The sequence below is a fragment of the Sminthopsis crassicaudata genome, chromosome 1, assembly GCF_048593235.1.
Source record: "Sminthopsis crassicaudata isolate SCR6 chromosome 1, ASM4859323v1, whole genome shotgun sequence".
NCBI lineage: Eukaryota > Metazoa > Chordata > Mammalia > Dasyuromorphia > Dasyuridae > Sminthopsis > Sminthopsis crassicaudata.
In genome coordinates this window covers 628,170,821-628,193,254 of record NC_133617.1, presented here as the reverse complement: position 1 = coordinate 628,193,254, position 22,434 = coordinate 628,170,821, and the positions used below count along the sequence as shown (strand labels likewise).

General features: G+C 33.4%; 1 protein-coding gene across 2 annotated transcripts in view; it reads right to left on the bottom strand.

Annotated features, from left to right (window-relative positions):
• Positions 1-22,434, bottom strand: part of XPO6 (exportin 6) — a 112,383-nt gene that overhangs the window by 29,239 nt on the left and 60,710 nt on the right. For both annotated transcript variants that reach the window (XM_074282769.1, XM_074282770.1), the window contains exons 10-12: positions 15,871-15,979; positions 12,757-12,849; positions 10,674-10,743 (exon numbers count right to left, since the gene is read on the bottom strand). In XM_074282769.1, coding sequence (XP_074138870.1) covers positions 10,674-10,743; positions 12,757-12,849; positions 15,871-15,979 — 272 coding nt within the window. The remainder of the gene's footprint in view (positions 1-10,673; positions 10,744-12,756; positions 12,850-15,870; positions 15,980-22,434) is intronic.

The window sequence follows — 22,434 nt, the reverse complement described above, 5'->3', positions numbered from 1 at the left end:
TGTCCTCCATTCCTATTTTGGGGGGGAAAAAATCATTTCTATATCAAAGTCAGATAATTTGTTATATTAAATGGAACTGCCTATTCACATTGGCAGTTCTTATAAAAGAACTTATATAAAAACTTTGTTTCATTTAATATGTAATATCCAGTAATAATACTGGATTATTCAAATTTTTAAGTTTTACACTCTGAAATAGAAAAATTTCCAAACTGATTTTCCTGAAGCATCATTCTAATCATGTCAATTTCCTGATCAAAATTCTCCAACATCTTCCTGGCTGCATACTATAATACAAAGTACAAATTCTTCAAAATGGTATTGAAAACTTTCACATCATGGGACTAATACATGTCTTTTTTTTAATCTTACCTCTCATTATTCTCCTACTTGTACTTAACAAGGACAAGTGAACTATACTACTTACTATTCCACAAACATGCCCCACACTTTGCAGATAGAGAGAATAACTCAATTCAACAAACATTCATTAAATATTTACCCTGTAACAGGCAAACTGTACAAGTGACCCTATGTACTTTATGATATTGATAATTCTATCTAAAATCATCATTAATTGTGTGTTTATCTCACCCAGTAGGTACTATCAGGACTGGTTATATGTGTTTCATCTTTCTATCCCCAAATCCTTTTAAGCAGTGACTTGAACACAATAATGATTCAAATATTTGCTGAATTAAACTGATAAAAATAAACTGTGCAGTGAAATGAGCAGAACCAGATCATTATACACTTCAACAATACTATATGATGATCAATTCTGATGGACATGATTCTCTTCAGCAATGAGAGGATCCAAATCAATTCCAACTGATCAGTAATGAACAGAACCAGATACACCCAGAGAAAAAACACTGGGAAATGAGTATGGACCACAACATAACATTTCCACTCTTTCTGTTATTGTCCGCTTGCATTTAGTTTTTTCTTCTCAGGTTATTTTTACCTTCTTTCTAAATCTGATTTTTCTTGTGCAGCAAGATAACTGTATAAATATGTATACATATACAGTATTTAACATATATTTCAACATATTTAACATGTACGGGACGATCTACCATCTAAAGGAGGAGATGGAGAGAAAGAGGGGAAAAGTTGAAACAAGTTTTTGTAAGGGTCAATGTTGAAAAATTACCCATGCATATGTTTTGTATATAAAAAGCTATTACATACATACATACATGTGTATGTATGTATGTATGTATATAATAAAATAAAAACATTAATTAAAAAAATAAACTGTGCCTAGGATTTACTACCGGATGGCAGTGGTAACAGACAGAAAAGCATTCTTTTTTGACATGAGTGCTTAGCATAGCACACTGTAAACAACAGACATTTAAAGGTTTGTTGAATGAATTAAAGAATCACAAGCAAGGAAAATTATATAAAGTTAAACCCAAATTCTGTAATAATTGATAAAAGTATAAAAAAGTACTGACTGGTTTGGAGTTTTGTGTTGTTAATTATCTATAAGGAAAAGACTGATGAGCTGTAACTGAGGTTGACCTTTTATTTTTTAATGTTTACAATGATGACAAAGTCATTTATGGATGAGCATACAAAAATTGAATCTATAAAATCAAAGCAACTTAAGGTTCCACCAATACATAAAAATCAATTATCATAAAATAGGTCTTGCACCTAATAAACTGAGGAAAATGAGACAGACAGACAGACAGATACACACACACAGTTTATACTTCGTTAGAGATTTGTTCTATTCACATTTTTCCCACACCAAGGATGAGAGAGTTCTCACCATCCTCTCCCGCCAAAACAAAGAAACAGGAAAAATAAGGAACATATTAAAATGAGCTCTCCTTCATCTAAGAGTATTGAAATATAAGAGCACAGATTTAGAAACCAAATCATCTTGATTTTATGTGTTTTACAACACCACAAATTGGGAACATCAGCTAGCAAGATACATTGGTGAACTTTTTGGTCTGACATTACTACATCCCACTCATTTTAACATTAAACTAATACACAAAGAAGGGAAATAGTACAAACATATTCCATTATGGAATACAGACTTTTGGTAATTCAATGAATTAAAATCCAATCACATGTGCACTAATAGTTGAAATTAAGCAACCAAAAAAGAAACCAAGACCAGAAATAGACAAGAAAAAACAGGCACAAAACCCTTCTTGGCTAATTGGCAAAACTCCTTTTCCTAGAAAGCATCCCCTTTATCCAGAGAACAAAACGCCCACCCAAGTGAGAACAGAAAGATACAAAATGTATTAGGTCAAATACAAACTAGATATGACCCAGACAAAGAATCTGAAATTAACTTTACAAGAAACTTACAAGTCAACTCTAAGTTTATTGATGGAACAAAGCCATCAAAAAGTGAGACTACTTAATAATCATTGCCTCTCTAAATTCAACAATAAAAATGGAAGAACAAATGACCTGAATAAAATCTTTCATCTCAATTTTTACTGAGAAAAAATAGAAATAGAAAAGTAGAAAAAACTGTGACTTCCTAATTATCTTTTCTAGTATCCAGATTAAATAGTGGTAAATACAAAAGATATTCTAACAACCATCTAAAACACAACTACAACTAGGTATCCTCCACTGAAAAACTGAAGAATTTAAAAATGAAATTGTGGAAATCTTGGCCAAAATGCACATTCTATGCAAAAAAAAAAAAAAAAAAAAAAAAAAAAAAAAAAAAAAAAGTTTGCTGTAACAAAAACATTACCCCAATATACCAGTAATATACTAGTGTATTGCAGTATATACAGAAGCCATACTAGATCACAAAATATTTAGTCAGTGTCAGGAATAATAAACGAACAAAGGAATGAATGAAAAGATGTTACTCTATTCATGAGCAAAATGATGCTCTGTGTATATATTCCAGGCAATCAGTTGCCAATTCAAAATAAATAAATCAAACTGGAGAAAAGGAACTGAAAGCATAAAACTTTATATAATGCAATCTGAAACAGCATTCTTCAATGAGTGGGGGGAAAGAGGAGAGGAAAATCAGATTTTTTACATGATGAAATATATCAATGGAGTCAATACTGACTTCTCCAAAAGAAGCCAGATAGAGGATATTTCAGAAAAATAAAACCAAGTACTACTTTACATTGTAGATGGTAACATTATCAAAGTTACTTAGTACATAGTGTATATGTTATTATAAGAGAATAGATATGTCAGGCATAACTTTTTTTAAACTTTTCCCAATTATACAATTTATAATTTTTTTTTATTTTGAGTTCTAAATTCTCCTTTACTGCCTTCACTGAGAAGGCAAAAATTTTGTTTTAAGTTACATATAATATAGTCATCCAAAACTTATTTCCATATTAGCCCATTTTGTAAAAGATCATAAAAAGTTTTTGTTTTTGTTTTTAAAGCAAGCTTTGATATGCATTCAGATTCCATTTGTTCTTTCTCTAGAGATGGACAGCAGTTTTCATCATGAATCTTTTGGAATAGTCTAGATCATATTAGTGAGAACAGCTAGATCATTCACAGTGGATGATCATCCAATATTGCTGTGAATGTGAATAACCATGGGTCTGCCTCTTTCACTTTCATCAATTCACTTAAGTCTTTCCAAATTTTTCTGAAAGCATTGTGCCCATCATTTCTTATCGCACAATAGTACATCATCATATTATATATCAAAACTTATTCATCCATTTTCCAATTGACGGATATCCCCTCAATTTTGAATTCTTTGCCAGCACAAAAAGGGCTATATTCTTGTACATACAGGTCTTCCCCCCCCTTTTTTAATCTCTTTGGGAAACAGACCTAATAATTGTATTTCTAGGTCAAAGGATATATAGTATTATTTGAACACAATTCCAAGTTGCTCTCCAGAATAATCGAATCAGTTCACAACTCCACCAATAGTGCTTTATTCTCCCAATTTTCCCAAACTCCCTTCAACATTTTCTGTCATATTAGCCAATCTGATAGGTGTGAGGTGATAACTAAGAGTTGCTTTAATTTGTATTTATCTAATCAATAGTGATTTGGAACATTTTTTCATATGACTATAGTTTTGATTTCTTCATCTGAAAATTGTTCAATTCCTTTGACTTTGATTACTTATTAGTTAGTCAATGACTAATTTTTATAAATCTCAGTTCTCTAATTAAGAAAAGTTACCTCTATCAGAAAAATTTATGTTTCTTCAGTCATATATTTCCTTTCTTAAAATTTTCTCATTTATCTTTCTCTTTGACCCTTTTCCTCTTCAAAAGTCCTTTGCTTCTGACCACTACCTCTTCTGATCCATTCTTCCTTGTCACAGCCCACTACACCCTGCTTCTCTTATTCTCATCTTTCTCCTACTTTTCTGTAGGGCAAGATAAATTTCTATACCCAATTGAATGTATATATTATTCTGAGTCAATTCTAATGAGAACAAGGTTCAAGTGTTGTTCATCACTAGCCTTCTTCTCCCATTGTAAAAGTACTTTTGCACTTTTATGTGAGATGATTTATTTCCTTTTACCCTTTCCCTCTTTCTCACTATTTAATTTTACTTTTTTTTTTTTTTTTTAAGATAACATCCCACCATCGTCAACTCATACCCATGCTTTTAATCTATGTATATTTCTTCTGTCCTAATAACAATAAAGTGCTCAGGAATTACAAGTATCATTTTATCATGTAAAAATGTATGTAGTTAGCCTTATTGAGTTCCTTTATGGTTTCTCTTTCCTGTTTACAATTTTATGCTCCTCCTAAGTCTTGTATTTAAAAGATTTTATATTCAGTGCTGGTGTTTTCATCAGGAATACCTTAAAGTTCTCCATTTCACTAAATATCCATTCCCCTCCCCACCAAAAAAATTATATTCAGTTTAGTTGGATAGGAGATTCTTGTTATAAGCCTAGGCCCTTTGCTCTCCATTCTATTACCTTCCAAACTCTCCTTCATGTAGAAACTGCTAAATCTTGTGTTATCCTGTCTCCCCAATATTTAAATTTTTCTTTCATGCTGCTTGAAATATTTTCTCATTGACTTGGAAGCTCTGGAATTTGCCTATAATTTTCCTTAGAGTTTTCATTTGAAATTCTCTTATAAGAGGTAATTGATGGATTTTTTTTTCAATTTCTCTTTTACCCTCTGGTTCTAGGATATCAGGGCAGTTTTCCTTTATAGTTTCTTGAAGGATGATATCCAGAATTAGCATGGCAGAAACTAGGCATGGACCCACACTTAATACTGTACACTTAATACACTTAACACTTTTCTTGATAAGATAAAAATGGGTTCATGATTTAGGCATAAAGAACAAGAATTATAAAATAAATTAGAAGAACACAGGATAGTTTACCTCTCAGATTTGTGGAGGAGGAAGGAATTTGTGACCAAAGAAGAACTAGAGATCATTATTGATCACAAAGTAGAAAATTTTGATTATATCAAGTTAAAAAGCTTTTGTACAAACAAAACTAATGCAAACAAGATTAGAAGGGAAGCAATAAACTGGGAAAACATTTTTACAGTTAAAAAGGTTCTGATAAAGGCCTCATTTCCAAAATATATAGAGAATTGAATCTAATTTATAAGAAATCAAGACATTCTTCAATTGATAAATGGTCAAAGGATATGAATAGACAATTTTCAGATGATGAAATTAAAACTATTTCTACTCATTTGAAAGTGTTCTAAATCACTATTGATCAGAGAAATGCAAATTAAGACAACTTTGAAGTACCACTACACACCTGTCAGATTGGCTAGAATGACTGGAAAAGATATGACAAATTTGGGAAGGGATGCAGAAAAACTGGGACACTGATACATTGTTGATGGTGTTATGAAAGAATCCAACTATTCTGGAGAGCAATCTGAAATTATGCCCAAAAAGTTATCAAACTGTGCATACCTTTGATCCAGTAATGTTACTACTGGGCTTATATCCCAAAGAGATCTTAAAGAAGAGAATGTGCAAGAATGTTTGTGGCAGCCCTTTTTGTAGTGGCTAGAAACTGGAAGATGAATGGATGCCCATCAATTGGAGAATGGTTGGGTAAATTATGGTATGTGAATGTTATGGAATATTATTGCTCTGTAAGAAATGACCAGCAAGATGACTACAGAGAGGCTTGGAGAGACTTACATGAACTGACGCTAAGTGAAATGAGCAGAACCAGGAGATCATTATACACTTCAACAACAATACTATATGATGATCAATTCTGATGGATGTGGATATCTTCAGCAATGAAAAGATCCAATTCAGTTCCAATTGATCAATGATAAATAGAACCAGCTACACCCATAGAAAGAACACTGGGAAATGAATGTGGACTACTTGAATTTTTGTTTTTCTTCCCAGTTTATTTTTACCTTTCTAAATCCACTTTTTCTTGTGCAATAAGAGAATTTTATAAATATGTACACATATTGTATTGAAGATATACTTTGACATGTTTAACATGTATGAGAGACTGCCTGCCATCTAGGGGAGGTGGTGGAGGGAAGGAACAGAAAAGTTGGAACAGAAGTTATTGCAAGGGGCAATGGTGAAAAATTACCCATGCATATGTTCTGTCAATATTAAGCTATAATAATAATTTTTAAAATTTAAAAATACATGTACCAAAAAAAAAAAAAAAAGGTGATGTCCAGGCTCTTTTTTTGATCATGGCTTTTGGGTAGTCTAATAATTCTTAAAATGAACTCTCCTCAATGTTTTCCAGATCAGTTGTTTTTCCAATGAGATATTTAACTTTTTTTTTTCTATTTTTTCATTTTTTAAAAAAATTTTGCTTCATTTTTTTTGTTGAGGTCTTATGGAATCATTTGTTTCTATTTGCCCAACTCAAACTTTTTTAAGGACTTATTTTCTTTAATCAGTCTTTGTACCTCCTTTTCCTTTTACCTAATTCTACTTTTTAAGAAAGTCTCTTCAGTAAATTTTTGTATATATTTTTTTCATGTAGCCTCATTTTTAGAGTTTTTCACTGAATTTTTATTTATCTTTTTTCTACTGGGCCAATTCTGCTTTTTTAAGGTGTTCTTTCTTCAGTAGACTTTTGTACCTTTTTTTTTACCATTTGGCCTATGTGGTTTTTTAAGGTGTTATTTTCTCATATTTCTTCTTTATGTGCCTTCTTTACCAAGCCATGATTTTGTAGTATCACTTTCATTTCTTTTTCCAACTTTTTCTTCTACTTCTCTTATTTGATTTTTAAAATTCTTTTTGAGCACTTCCAGAAATCCATATTTTTATTCCAGATTTTGGATGCAGCTGTTTTAACTTTGATGTGTTCTTCTGAGTTTGAGTTTAAATCTTCCTAGTAACCATAGGTCAAATTCTTTTTTGTTGTTGTTGTTTGCTCATTTTTTCAGCCTATTTCTTGACTTTTATGTTAAAGTTGTGTTCTGCTCTCATGGGGGCACTATCCCCAGTTTCAGGTTTTTGTGCTGCTATTTTGTTTTTGTTTTGGGGGAAGGGCTATAAAGTTTTCAGTTTTTCCAAGGTGGTATGATCCAAGGAGATGTTAAGGTCATTGCTCTCCTGGAATTGCTCTATTCAATGAGAGATGACAAGTATCTTTTTTTCTGTCCTAGAACTATGATCTGAGTCCAATTCCCCCATGGCCTCCTCTCACAAAGAAGCAATGCAATAGAATCCTGGTGTCAGCAAAGAGTCTCCGGTACTCTTCTTCTGACTAGTGTGACATCCCCCTGCTGTTTACCATCTATGGGCAGATAGCTCCAGAAACCATCCCCACCAATTCCACTGTATGCTGCTGATTTGTTTGGGGCAGCCTGTGCTGGATTGCTCTCCACTCAATAAGACAGACCTTTTCTACCAAGCTTCTAAATTGTCATAAGCTAGAAAACTGCATCACCCCATTCTTTTGTTCTTTCTGCAGCTCCAAAATTCATTTTGAGGGATTAATTTAGAGTTGTTTGGAGGAGAATTTAGGAGAACTCAAGTGTGTCTGTCTTTCTCTACCATCTTGGCACTAACCTCCCCTAGGCTAGTCAGTCACATTACTTAGTCTATATGCTTGCCAACTTAGAAAACCTCTCCAACAAAAACAATAACTTGCTGGATGACTAGTCTGAACTAATCTACCACCATTTTTTGCTCAAATTCAGAAGCTTGAAAAAGAAAAAAATTTAAAAAGTTAAAATGGTTTTCAACTAAAAGTTTTGTGTTCTTTTTTTAACCAATTAGAAAAAAAAAAAAAAACAAATTGTGTATATTACTAGCATTATTCAAGAAAACATTTACTAAATCTACATAGGTAAGGATACAACACTATGAGGGGATGTAAAGAAATAATATAATATTGCGAATCAGGAGACCTGAGTTCTGAGGCTTCGTCTCTAAAGGAAGAAGAATTCAACTAAAACCCTTCTTGGGTTTAAGATTCCATGACATTTTATCTTAGAATCATGTTTGTATAATATAGTGGGGAAAGTGCCATACTAGGAGTCTACAACTAGGTTCAAATTCTCTCTCATTATTTTTTACTAACTGTGTGGCTTTGGGTAAATTACTTTTTAAGACTTCAGGTTCCTCATCTATAGAATAACAGGTGAACTAAAAATTTCTGAAATGCATTTGAATTGCCTATGATCTTACTGAATTGAAATGCCTATGATCTTATGCTTTTTCAGTCTAGCACTCTTTCCAATTTTCATCCCTAAAAACAACAGAGCCCCCCCCACCAATTCCTATGTAAACTTATTAAATAAATAATAGAAAAAATAACCCAATAAATTCTTCAGAAAAACAGAATTATTAGATCATAATCTTATTAGATCAAAGCTAAAGTCTTTGATTTTGAGCACTCAACAAAATGTGTGGGACATAGTAGGCACTTAAGACTTGTATGACAAATAAAACAACTTTGACATAAAATTGATTCTATTTATACCTGAGAGGAAATTTGATATTTTATACAGGCTGTAAATGATACCATTCTAGACAAAGAAATACAGATTTAATGTGCTGTAAGTCAAATTCATTCATTACAGATTGAGAGATTTCATGAAGTAATTTGATTCGGAAAGTAGTCTATTAAAAATCCATTCAAATAACTTTATTCTCATCCATTACCTGTTTGAAGGCATTTATCTATCTCAGTATCCAAAAAATATTTTTTTACTTGATGTGTGCCTGTCATATTAGAACCCATGGGGCTAGGTAGTTTAAAAGCTCCAATAATAACAGAAATAAGTTATTATGGTTCATATTAAATCAAAAGACATTCAAAAACAGTTAGCTTCCTTAAATAGGATTTATTGTGCTCAAAAAGCCTCCCCAGGAAACATTTCCTCTCTCTTAATAATTCTGTTCCAGTCATGACAAGACTAAGCAGGCAATACTGATCATTCAAAAAGAAGGGAATCATAGGCCAAAACACTGTACATGACTATGGCAGGTAGGATGAATCAAGTGTTAGAATTCTATTAGAAAAGCCTGTACTGTATAAAGAATAAAAAAATTAAAAAATTAGAAATATAAGATTGAGACTTGGAAAGGAACTTAAAGATCATCTATTTAATAAAACACTCTCCTTTTATTGATGAGTAAACTGAGGCTCAGAAAGGTCAAGTCCCAAAGCCAAGCAAACAGTAAACTGCCACACTGTGATTCGAACTGAGGTATTGCCTCCAAATCTTTCCTTCTTTCCACTGTACCGTATAATCTTCACTTTACTCAAAAAAAAAAAAAAAAAAAAAAGGCAAATTTTGTTTGGAATTTTGATGGATTTAACTTTTCATTTACCATCCTACAAGCTTATAAAGTTAAATGTAGATGATGACTTCCTTATTTGACATTTTTAATTAAAGTGTTCTAGTTAAGAGTGGAAATTTATAAGTCCTAAAGAAAGTTAAGAAAGAATTTTAAAATATGGTATTAAAAAAGGGAAAAGAGTATAAAGGCTTGACAGGAAAAAAAGGAACATGAATGGCTAAGATTTGAGCAGAATTATAAAGCTGAGAGATCAATGATTAATATTTTATTGTTGTTAGGGCAGGGAATGGAAGGAGACTTCAAGAGGAAGAACAATTACTAATGCTAAACTATACCAAAATACACAGTTACTAAACTTAGAAATTAAATAAGTCATTAGCCAAAGCAATTTAATCTGGCTAAATTCAAAGACTTCTCAAAAGAAGTTTAGAATAAATTATTAAGTCATAACAGAAGTAATAATGACATGTTGCAGAATGTCATCTGCTAATGTCCAAATTCATATTCCTTTGGTTCTAAATATTAGAAAAACAGAATTACATCATGCGAAAAACCATGATAACTTTTTTCTACTACCCTAATTTTAAAAAAGTCTTCCAACACAAATAGTCTAATTTCTAAAAAATGATCATGTAAATATTTTAAAAGACCATGAAAATCTGTAGATGCCTAAAAGAAAAGGTCTAAACCAAAAATAGAGCATGTCAGTCCAGAGTGTAAGAAGCTCTAAATTGGCCTTCTGTTCTTCATTCACTAAAGTACATCCCTTTTGAAATATATTGTTGTCACCTCATCTTTTATCCCTTCCCTCCTGGTTTTACAATTTTTTCAAGTTTATTTACAGGGAAAGGGGTTATGAGGGAACATAATGAAAGCAACGGAATCATTAATTAGAGAAGTATCTGCTTATATTAGAAAATGAAAACAGATTTACCTGACCCTGAAGTAACTACAAACTGCTGTAACCCCAGATAAACTTCTAAATTGTCCTGAAGAACTGGAAACTGAAAGCAAAGAAACAAATATGAAAGTCACAAATGTGTTTTAATCCCATTAACATCAAATTATACAATGATCAAAGTATGGAAACAGAATCAAGCAACAAGTATTTCTTGAGCCATCTATTATGTCCCTGGCATTATGATTGGTGCCTAGGATACAAAGATAAAAATCCCTTCCGTCAAAGAGTCAACGTCATATATAGGGAGACAAGAAGTTCATATGTAAATATATATAAAATAATTTCAAGATAATTTTAGCAAGGAAAGCAGTAAAGCTAGGGGGATTAGCAAAGTTTTCATTCAGAAAGTGGCACTTAAGCTGAATCTTAAAGGAAACTAGGGATTCTGAGAGATATTAATGAGAGGTGAGAGTACATTCCAACCATGGAGGACAGTCACTGAAAAGACAAAAAGAGGAGATAGAATGTCATATGTAAAGACTAGGTAAGGTCAATTGGGCTGTAACCTATAATTTGTAAAGGAAAACAATGAATAATAAAGCTGGGAAAAGTAGAAAAAGAAATTATTTAATCCATGAATCCTGGCTATTTGTAAATATATATGGAGAGGAAAGTCTTTCAATTCAATTTCTCCAATGATTTCTACGACTAAAATTACTTTAGTGATTAACATTCAGTAAATAAAGGGTAATTACATCAATTTCACAAAAAGCAAGTTGGATGAAAAAGATCAGACAGTCTAGTTGTTGAGAAGTGAGGATACCCTAACAGCGATGGAGATCTCTAGGCCCGTGATGCAGGTTTGTGGAAGAATTCGCAGTCCCAGTCTGCAAGCCAGGTTTTTGGCAAAAATGGGTTTATTTCCCTGAGAAATTATTTCTCTCAGTGGGCTGCTGCTTGCTGATTAGGAAGATAGCAAAGTTTGGTATACAGAGTCTTGGTTTTTATTTAGCCTTCTATGGTTTGGAGCTAGGAATGGATTAGGGCTAATTTCCAAATCAATAAGGTAGTGATTGTTTCCCAGACCAAAGTGATTCCCAGATCAATTGGAGGTGGGAGTTTCCTGTGGGAACCAGGTAGGAGGGTGGGAGTGGGTTAAGATTTAGGTGGGGATCATTTTTAGGAATTTCCCCAGGCCACCAGATGGCCCACCCTCCATAAAGATCAGGGGGATACAGAATCCTATTTGCATCAAAGTCACTTCCTAAGCCAAGATCTGTTTATCAGTACCTGGTATTTTGGTATTTTGATAATATTTTGATAACCTCAGATACAACTTCTCCATCAAAACTAAGTAAAATCATCACCTGATGACTCACTCAACCTTCTGGTAGGGAAAAAAAAAAAAAAGCCTGGCAAAGTAATGAGAGAGGTCCATTTATTCAAAAGTCCATTTCTGTTGCTAATTTTGTCATCACCTGGAGATGAGAATACCTTTCATTTCATAAGTTACTTTACTTACAATGAGATAAAAAAAAAGGATTTTAATGGAATAGAAACTAAGAAAAGCAGAAGACAAAGTAAAACACAATATTCCCTAGGAAAAAGAACATAAGAAACCTCATAGCTGAAAAGGTACCATAAAAGCTGATCGTGTACATTTTTATTGTTTCCTTTCTTTAGAAGATTATATTAAGTCCATATCATATGAGCTTTCAATAGGAACTAAATTAGGCCATGTGATTAAAGATCCCAATAAATCAAAATAACCATAAAGGATCACACCAGGCATGCAATGCTGTACAACCAGTCCAGAAAGCTACAAAAGAAAATGTGTTTATAAAAGTTGAAATCCAAATTCTTCTATGTACACAGGAGTAAAGCTATCCTAAATGTATTACCTATGTTGTAAATTAGACTATTTATAAAGAAAAAGACTTATGAATTCCAAAGTCTTCCTTTTTAGAGATATACAAATTCAGTCCAAAGATCCAGCAGTCAGTCAATTTCAGAACCAGGGCTAAAGCCTCAGTTCTGGGTTCCTCATTCTCTCTGCCATGTTACTGGAGTGAAGATGAAAAAGTCACTACTAATTTTTTCCCAGATGGTTAATTACCAGTGTAGAGAATGCATGACTGGGAAGAAGTTCCATGACTTTGGCCACAACTTCCAAGCTCTGGCGTAGGTACCGCTGCCACTCTGTTTGTTGCTGTAAAAAGAAATTCAGAAATGAATTCTCCAAAACTGACTAGTAACTAGAAGCATTTGATCTTTTGCACGTTGTCCACAGAATTTACAAACAAAATTCAAATCAAATGGAAAAAAAAAAAAAAATCACATATAATATTACTTGGTCCTTAAAAAAAAAAAAATTGTTTTAAATCATACATTAATCATAACAGAAAACCAATGACTAATTCCAAAATATTTGCTCTGTTTCCCAATATGCAATTCTATTACGATGAAAATTACAAAAAAAGCAATTTTTATTTTTATAAAGGGCTTCATAAATTGTTAACCTTCCCAAGGTCACATAACTAAAACTATGAGGCTTTTTTATAAGGATACACAAAAGCTACAATTTCTTTCATTCTGGGACTAAAAACGTGATGTCAAGAAGATATGATGTAGCAGCACTAAATAAACCTCAGAGGTGGTTTAAAATAATTAGAAATACTAAAACCAAGTGGCTAATTAATTCTTATTCTAGTCTCTTCCCCCTACCTCCTCTTTTCATTCTTTTCTCCCAAGGTTCTCCAAATACCAATTTTGCAAGAGGTATTTATTTAGGAAGGAAACTGGAAGGATATAAAGACATCAAACAGGACAGATATATCAAAATTTGTATTGCAACCTATCCTTATCAATTACAATTGAACTACTATATCTGGATTCTATCACTTCAGCATTGAATATGCTCTGTAAAGCAATAGACATGGCAATTCAATGTTGGAAAGAGCAGTAAACATTAAAATATGAAGGCATAATCAATAAAAATATGAAAATGTCCATGTAGACTTTTGCATATAATTTTCTAGAGAAAAATTATACCAGGTAAGAAATACAGACTATAAGATCTCTGTGTTTATCCCTCACTGCCAAAAAAACACATTTGATTCAACAGAACAAAGCTGAAGTCTAAGAGTTCTTCTTCAGCAAGTTATCTCCCATGTATAAAAAATGAAACAGGATTTCTCATTAGAAGAAACCAGAGAAATAACTTTTTCCCACAATCCTCTGATTATCAATATTATGTAAGATTTAACACAGGAAACATATATTTATCAAAGTTATTTGTCAACATTATGGAAAGATTGTCCAGTGAAATGGTTCTTAGGAGTAACTCTTTGTAGAGAGCACTGTGCCAACTCTATCAAACCACAGCACACTGCAGGGCTTCCACAATGAGCTCCAAAGCCTCGCAGAAGAAAATGGTACAGGATTTGAGTATCATAAGTAGATTGAAGCATACTTTCAAAGACCATTTTGTATATAAAATGCACCATCCACATTGTGTGAAAAACCAAGTGGATAAAAACTGCATATTCATCTGATTATAATGTGCATAAGACATCAAAATACACATTGATCTTGGAGAGGAGTTACATAAAGACAATAAATTAAACCCAGAGCTGGACAGGAAGTCAGCTAGTTGAATTAACATTTAGGAAATTAGGTAATATTTTCAATGCTCTCCATCCCCCTAAATATCTATTTTTTGTTCATTTTTCGAGGTAACTGTAGTTAAGTGACTTGGCCAGGATCACATAGCTACTCACAGCTACTAAGTGTCAGGTGGCAGATCCTCCTGACTCTAGGGCCAGTGCACTATCCACTGCACTTCTGGCTGCCTCATGCCAATCTTTTTAACATCAGTATTTCTATATCAGTATTTCTCAGAAAAATAAAAAAATGCAAGGTAGTCAGAGGGTCAAAGTAGATGAAAATATAATGCAGCACCTTTCCAGAGGCAATGTGTATATTTTAAATGGTATAAAAGGCATCATTACTATTGGGCTTATATCCCAAAGAAATCTTAAAGGAGGCAAAGGGACCCACATGTGCAAAAATGTTTGTGGCAGTCCTCTTTGTTGTGGCAAGAAACTGGAAACTGAGTGGATACCCATAAGGTGGAGAATGGCTGAATAAACTGTGGTGTATGAATGTTTTGGAATGTTATTGTTCATAAGAAATGACCAACAGGATGATTTCAGAGAGACCTGGAGAAACCTACACGAACTGATGCTAAGTGAAATGAGCAGAACCAGGAGATCATTATATATGGCAACAAAAAGACTATAGGAGGATCAATTCTGATGGACGTGGCTCTCTTCAACAATGAAATGATTCGGACCAGTTCCAATGATCTTGTGGTGAAGAGAGCCATCACCCAGGGAGAGAACTGTGGAAACTGAGTGTAGTTCACAACACAGCATTTTTACTCTTTTTGTTGTTGTTTGCTCGCATTTTTATTTTCTTTCCCATTTTTTTTCTGGTCTGATTTGATTTTTCTTGTGCAGCAAAATAATTGTATAAATATGTATGCATATATTGGATGTAAACATATATTTCTACCATGTTTAACATATATTGGACTACTTGCCATCTAAGGGAAGGGTGGGCAAAGTGGGGGGGGGGGGGGGGGAGGTAGGAATTGGAACACAAGGTTTTGCAAAGGTTAATGTCGCAAAATTATCCAGGCAGATGTTTTGAAAAATAAAAAGATTTAAAAAATATATATATACATATATGTATATTTTAATTAACTAATTTTTTTAAAGTATGTGGATAACTAGAAAAGGAAGCAGAGAAAGAGCAAATATGGCATTTAATAGCCACAAAACAGAAAATGCACCAGCACTGAGTAAAAACTCTTTGAGGCTTCAATTTATGAACTTATACATACACAAGAAAATGAGACATATCTTGTCTAAGACAAACTGTAGCAATAGAGGGCAGACCCAAATCAAAAATAGATCCACTGATGTTTCTCACATAACTCAATATATTTCTCAAAAATATTGCTTCTCCACTCCCACTCATGATCCGTTGAAAATGCTTGCAAAACCAAATTAAAAGATTTTTTTTAAAAAGCTTGAAAATAAATACTTTACCCATGCTAAAAAATTAAAATTTGCAGATTCCCATTAGTGATTATATTAATTACTTATTATTACATATTATATTGAAATTGTAATAACAAAAAAGTATTCTACAATGTATTACTTACATCATCATCAAGGGTTTCATCATCCAACTCCTCCAATTGTGCCTGGTTGTACCTGAATTGTATTCGATTCAATACCTCAGTAAGCAAGAGGACCAGGGCATCTTTGTACCTTTAAGAAAAAGAAAATTAGATGTAAGGTAGAGAAAGAATTGTTTTCACCTTTGATTCTTGGAATCTAATATTAAGTACCCCATGGATAAAAATAAATGGAATCCTGAAAGGCCAGATCCACAAGGCTTCAATTTTATGAGGTAGGAAAAGGTTACAATTCACTAAGCTTTATTCCAAAAGAACACCCAAAAAAATCTTAAAGAACTACTAACTACATGCCTTTACCCCCAAAACAAAACCAAAAAAAAGGTAAAATAGCAATTACAATAATAACAGTAGAGTCTAGTAATATAGTAAAAAAAAATTAAAGAAAAGTCAACAACCTCAGAATGTCTACAAACCAAATGTAAAAAGTAATAGTAAATAAACAGAGTGAACTAGATATCCTAATTATAAGAGAGAAAATTTGTGTCATAGGGATCACTGAAATTTGGTGGGAATCATAACTGAACTACAGGTCAAAATGAGTATACCTTCCTGAAATGGGACAAGATAAGTGAAAGGAAATGAGAATAGAGGGATATTATTATACATTAAGATAATACATGCATGTGAGAAAATTCAAAAAGCAAAAGGGAAAGGGGGTCAAAGAACTAGAGACATTAAGGAAACACAACACAAACTGGCATAGATACATGATGATTAAATGAGATAATATAAAGTGTCTTTTTAAAATTTAAAGTACTATATAAAAGTTAACTATGATTATCAGTGATACAGAGATTCAATTCTCTAGATACCTGCTTGACCATTCCTTGTCAGAAGCTAATGACTAATAAACTCCTAACTTATCCTTTATGATAAGCCATCATTTATATACATGCCTTTAAGTTTAGAAAGCACTGTGATCATCACAATTCTGTGAAGTAGGTGCTATTATCTTTTCCATTTTACATCCAAAAAAACTGAAGCTAGGAAAAGGTTTTAAGTGACTTGCCCAGAGTCACACAGTAAATATACATAAGAGGTCTTCTTGATTCTCAATTCCAGCATTCTCATGACTGTAGCCCCAAGGTGAACATAACTTCAAAAAGTGGACAAGGGTGATAATAGGAACTGTTATTGACTACTGAAATACAAAGCGTGTAAACTCTGGGGAAAGGCAATCAAGAAAGAAAGAAAGGAAAGAAAGGGAAGGAAGGGGAGGGAGGGAGGGAGGAATGAAGGGAGGAAGGGAGGAAGGGAGGAAGGGAGGAAGGGAGGAAGGGAGGAAGGGAGGAAGGGAGGAAGGGAGGAAGGGAGGAAGGGAGGAAGGGAGGAAGGGAGGAAGGGAGGAAGGGAGGAAGGGAGGAAGGGAGGAAGGGAGGAAGGGAGGAAGGGAGGAAGGGAGGAAGGGAGGAAGGGAGGAAGGAAGGAAGGAAGGAAGGAAGGAAGGAAGGAAGGAAACTGGGTCCAGAACATGCTGAGCAACAAAAAGGTGCCAAATGAGGACAGTCTCAAAATGTAGTTGTATTTTTTTTTAAAGCAGTAGTAGGAAAACCATTAGTACCTAATAAAAACTAAACGCTTATCTTTACTATTACTACCAAAAGTGAGGAGACACTGTACACTGTACAGGAGGTGGAAAGAAAAAGCCACAACAGAACTTTCTCTAACAAGATGGAAGACTTAGACATTTTCTCTGATCCTCACAACCACTATGAAGTAACTGCAGTTGTCTCAACCATCTAGGATACCAAGAGCCCAAACAAATAACAATCAATAAACTACCAGCAGAGGAGTGAATAATGCTTCAGACATGAGGTCAGAAAGCCCTGAGTTTAAATCTAGCCTCTGACACCCACTAGCTGTGTGAGCCTGGGAAAGTCACTTCACTTTTGTCTGCCTCAGTTTCCTTAAGTGTAAAAGAGAGATAACTAATAGCACCTACCTCCTAGGATAGTTGTGAAGTATTTGTAAAGTATTTGGTACAGTGTTTGGCGCATAGTGAGCATTAGCTACAATTCTTAGCATTATTATTTAACACCTCTGTACAACGTTTTCTGTAATTGGGTCAGTGGAAAAAACCTTCACCCCATCCTCACAATTAATTATTTGATATGCTCAACAAATCAAATAGGGGATAAATGAGCATGTTATACTAATGCACTGTTGGTGGAGCTGTGAACTGATCTAGCCATTCTACAAAGCAATGATAAGACATGACAAAAAGTCACTAAACTGTCCATGTTTCTTGATCCTTGTAAAATTACTATTATGCCTATACCTCAGCCCAAAAATATCAAAGAAGAAAAACTGACATGTCAAATGTATTTATAGCAGATTCTTTTTGTAGCATAGCAAAGAACTAGAAACTAGTGGAGTATCCATAAAAGAGGCAGGCTGAAAAAACGGCATATGAATGTAATGCAGTTAATATACTTTAAGAAATAACAAATGGAACTATTTCCAAGAATCCAGGGAAGACTTGTATGAATTATTGCATAATGAAGCAAACAGAACCAAGAAAACAATTTATATAACAACAACAATGTAAAGAAAAACAAATTTTGAAAGATTTAAGAGCTTGATCAATGCAATATTCAACCACAATTGCAAAGTTCTAATTATAAAAAACTCTCCCGACACAAGATGGTCATGAGAGACAGGAACAAAACATACATTTTTCAGATACAGCCAGTGCAGCAATCAATTTTATTTAATTAGTCATGATCTGTAAAAAGGATTTTGTTTTTCTTTCCTTTCTTTCTCCATCTTGAGATGGAAAGAAGAGGGGTGCTACAGATACAGTAGTCAAAAATAAAAAAGAAACAAAGAAAAAAAAGCATAGTCTTTAAATGAAGAGAAGTCCAGAAAAAGCCAAACACACAATATTGCTTGAAAGTTTCATGTTGAATTTGCGGTATATGTAAAAAGAAAACAAAACTGAATATAACAGAGACTCACAATTTCATGGACAATCTTTGTTTTTGTTCTATACATGGCAACTCTTTTATTTGATATATGTTGAGAAGTTTTTAAATTCTCTCTTCTAAACCCTTTGCAATTTTGTTTCTGACTTCATCATTGAACTGACACTACCCTAATCAAAGTTAACAACAATCTTTTTTATTCTTAATTTAAGACATAAAACAAACATTTCTATAACAAAAAAAGAAAAAAAAAAGATGATTGCATATGAAAATACAAATCCATTATGCACAACTTGATAATCTTTTTAAATATATAATAAAGTTATCATGTAACTTTTCTCCCTTTTTTTATTCCTTTCCACTCCTCCCCAACTCTAGAGATGCCTACATGCCTACCATTAGACACACACACACACACACACACACACAAATATCTATCTATCTATATATGTAAAATTGTTCTATACATACTTCCATTTGCCAGTCTTTCTCTGGATACAGATACTATCTTCCTTTACAAGTTCATATTAACTACAAATTTAATTTGAGCATTCAAAATAGTCAAAAAGATTTATTCACTCAAAATTATCCTTAAAACAATATTGTTGTCACTGTACCATAAATGACATTCTCTCAGTTCTGCTCATTGTACTCTTCATTATTGTGCAAGTATCTCCTCAGAAACTCTACTTCTCATATTCAGCTACATATTTAATCATTGTAAAAATCTTGTTTTTATATTTACTGCTCCTACAGTCCCCTTCTTTCTACCAAACAGCCTGATTCAGTTTTCCATCACCTCTTAATTTAGACTATCCCAACAGATTTCTAACTAGTCATTGTCTCAAGTCTTCCCTTACTTCAATCTATGTCTCATTCAGCTATCAAGATGAATATGTTAATGACTTGCTCAATGACCTCCAATGGCTCCCTACAACTTCTAAGATTGAAAAAGTTTCAAAATCTTAGAACCCAAGGCAGTACTCCGGAAACCCAACAACAGCAAAGTCAGAGACTCAATCTCTTATTGAGGAGGAGGAGAAAAGATGTTATTTAAATGAGAAAAAAAGCTGGAACTGCTGCTTGGAAAAATGTTTTGGTCAATCAAGGAATTATTTTAAAAATAATAATAAGCATGCAGCAATGAGGGCTAACTGAGATTAGACTACTACCAGATCGAGTCAAAGGGCTTTCTTTTACAATATTCATTCAGCAACATTCAAGTAGAGAAGGTGATAGGTGTGACTCATATCTTGGGTTGGGGATATAACAAGATACAAGTGTTAACAGGACCATAGGACAAGGGATTTAAAGGTGGCATATTGCTGACCTGGTCAACCAGTCTCAATCAAAAGGCTGAAACTAAAAGAAACAAAATAAGATTGTAGTGATAAACTGGAAGAAAAGGCTTTGTGGTCAGGATCAAAACAAATAGACTCGATAACAATGAGACTAAAAGGGAGACAGAAGAAGAGGAGAAATTTCAAGATCAAGATCATGGAATTGATCATATAATTATGAATAATGGTGAGATTACTCTGTTACCATCTATGGGTAGTTTAGAGGGAGTGAAGATATAAAGAACATGAAAGTTGAGGAGCATTTTTAATTAAGAGGTCAAAGTGATCAAAAAGCTAATGTGTATACTGAAGTACGTTAATTATGAAGGAAGGGGACAGGAAGGAAAGAGCTATGAGGCAGGTACTAAAACTTGTTGGAAGAGGAAGAATGACCTACAACACAAAAAACAAAAAGAATCTAAACTAAGTGATGGAGATAAAAACTGTGAACCTCAAAGATAGTAACTATAACTAGTATTATCTTCATTTTACAGAAATTCAAAAGATATATAAATAACTCCTCTATATGACAATCTAGGAATCCTGTCAAGTCAGGATTTTAGCCAGATTCCTCCTGATGCCATGCCCACTACTCTTAAGCACTATACCACTTTGCCTCCAATGGGCTACTAAATAAACATTATTTCATATTTGGTTTGTTTTTTTTTTTTTAATTAAGTCTATCTTATTATATACCAAGAAAGAAATAGTACGCAATATGGAAATAGGACATAATAACAGACTAAAAGACCTGTCACAATAAAGTTGTCAGGATGGCACCAATGAGATTAATAATACTAAATTTTTACATAGAACCTAAAAGAGTTTACTTTCTTCCTAGAATCCTGAATAAGCATTAAGTAAAAACAGGCAACATTTAGGGAGACCCAGACAATTTTGAAGTGTCTTCTGAAGGCATCTAGATTGTATCTTTAAAATGTGGTGCTGGATATATGTCAATAACAATAGGGTTTGCATATGCAAATGAGCAACAGGAGACCACACACACACACACACACACACACACACACCCCTCTGTTTATTTCAGAATTTAGAGTTACTTTTTAACCACATGAATCAAAATGCCCACATTTTGCTAAAAGTAGGCAAATTAATCAGTTACTAAAATAACCACATTTTAGGTCATCTATAAGTATTTAATTAAATGAAAATATTACTAGTGAGATTTTTATGTTGCCATCTATGTAAAAATGCTATACTCAAAGAGCCTGAGCTGAAAGCGACTTTTTATCAGTCATCAGTTATCTTCATTTTACACATGAGGAAACTGAAGCCCAGGAAAGCTATGTGTGACCAACATCACACAAGTAGTAAATAGCAAAGATGGGACTTGAACTCAAGTCCTGTGATTCCAACTTTAATTCTCAATCTATACCATAATATTGAAGCTAGCTAAAGAAAAGTAGAAAGTCAATGCCTTCATTTTATATAATTCTCTAAAATTATATATAATATAATTTTATATAATTTATGTAATTCTAACAAATTACATAACACTTTCACATAATTCTCTCATGTACCTATTCTAAACAAGCAATAACAAAAAAATTTGGACATAAACTTAGCCAAAAACAAAAACCTAATAATCAAAAGTCAGCATAGTGGTCATACAAAGAAAGATTTCTTCAAACAAAAGGAGGAAAAATAAGCATAACAAACCCAGACAGATATAAATGGGTATAAATTAGCCAATGACTGAAATCTCATTGGATCCTATCATCTCTGTTACATAACTCTCTATTCTCTTCTCATTTTTTTTCTGCCAAAGGCTTTGTCAGAATTAGAGAGAATAGAGTGCCTTCACTACACTGGTACTTCTTCCTCTTCCTCTCCTCTCACTAAATTCTGAACCATCTGCAATCTACCTCTAACTTCAATCAACTGAAATTGCCCATTCCAAAATTACCAATGATGCTTTAAATTGCCCAATCTAATAATGGAGGAGTCTCCATCCTTATCCTCAATATCTCTGTGGCACTAACTTTGCTGACCACTCTCTCTGCCTAGACCTAACTTTCTCTGCACTTTTTTTCTTTTGTTGTTCAGTTGTGTTCAGTCATGTTCCAACTCTTCATGATCCCATTTGGGGTTTTCTTGTCAAAGCTACTGGAGTGGTTTCCATTTCCTTATCCAGCTCACTTTACAGAGGAGAAAACTGAGGCAAACAGGACAGGTCACCTGCCCAGGATCACACAGCTAGTAAACTTCATGAGACCACATTTGACCTTGGAAGCCTTCCT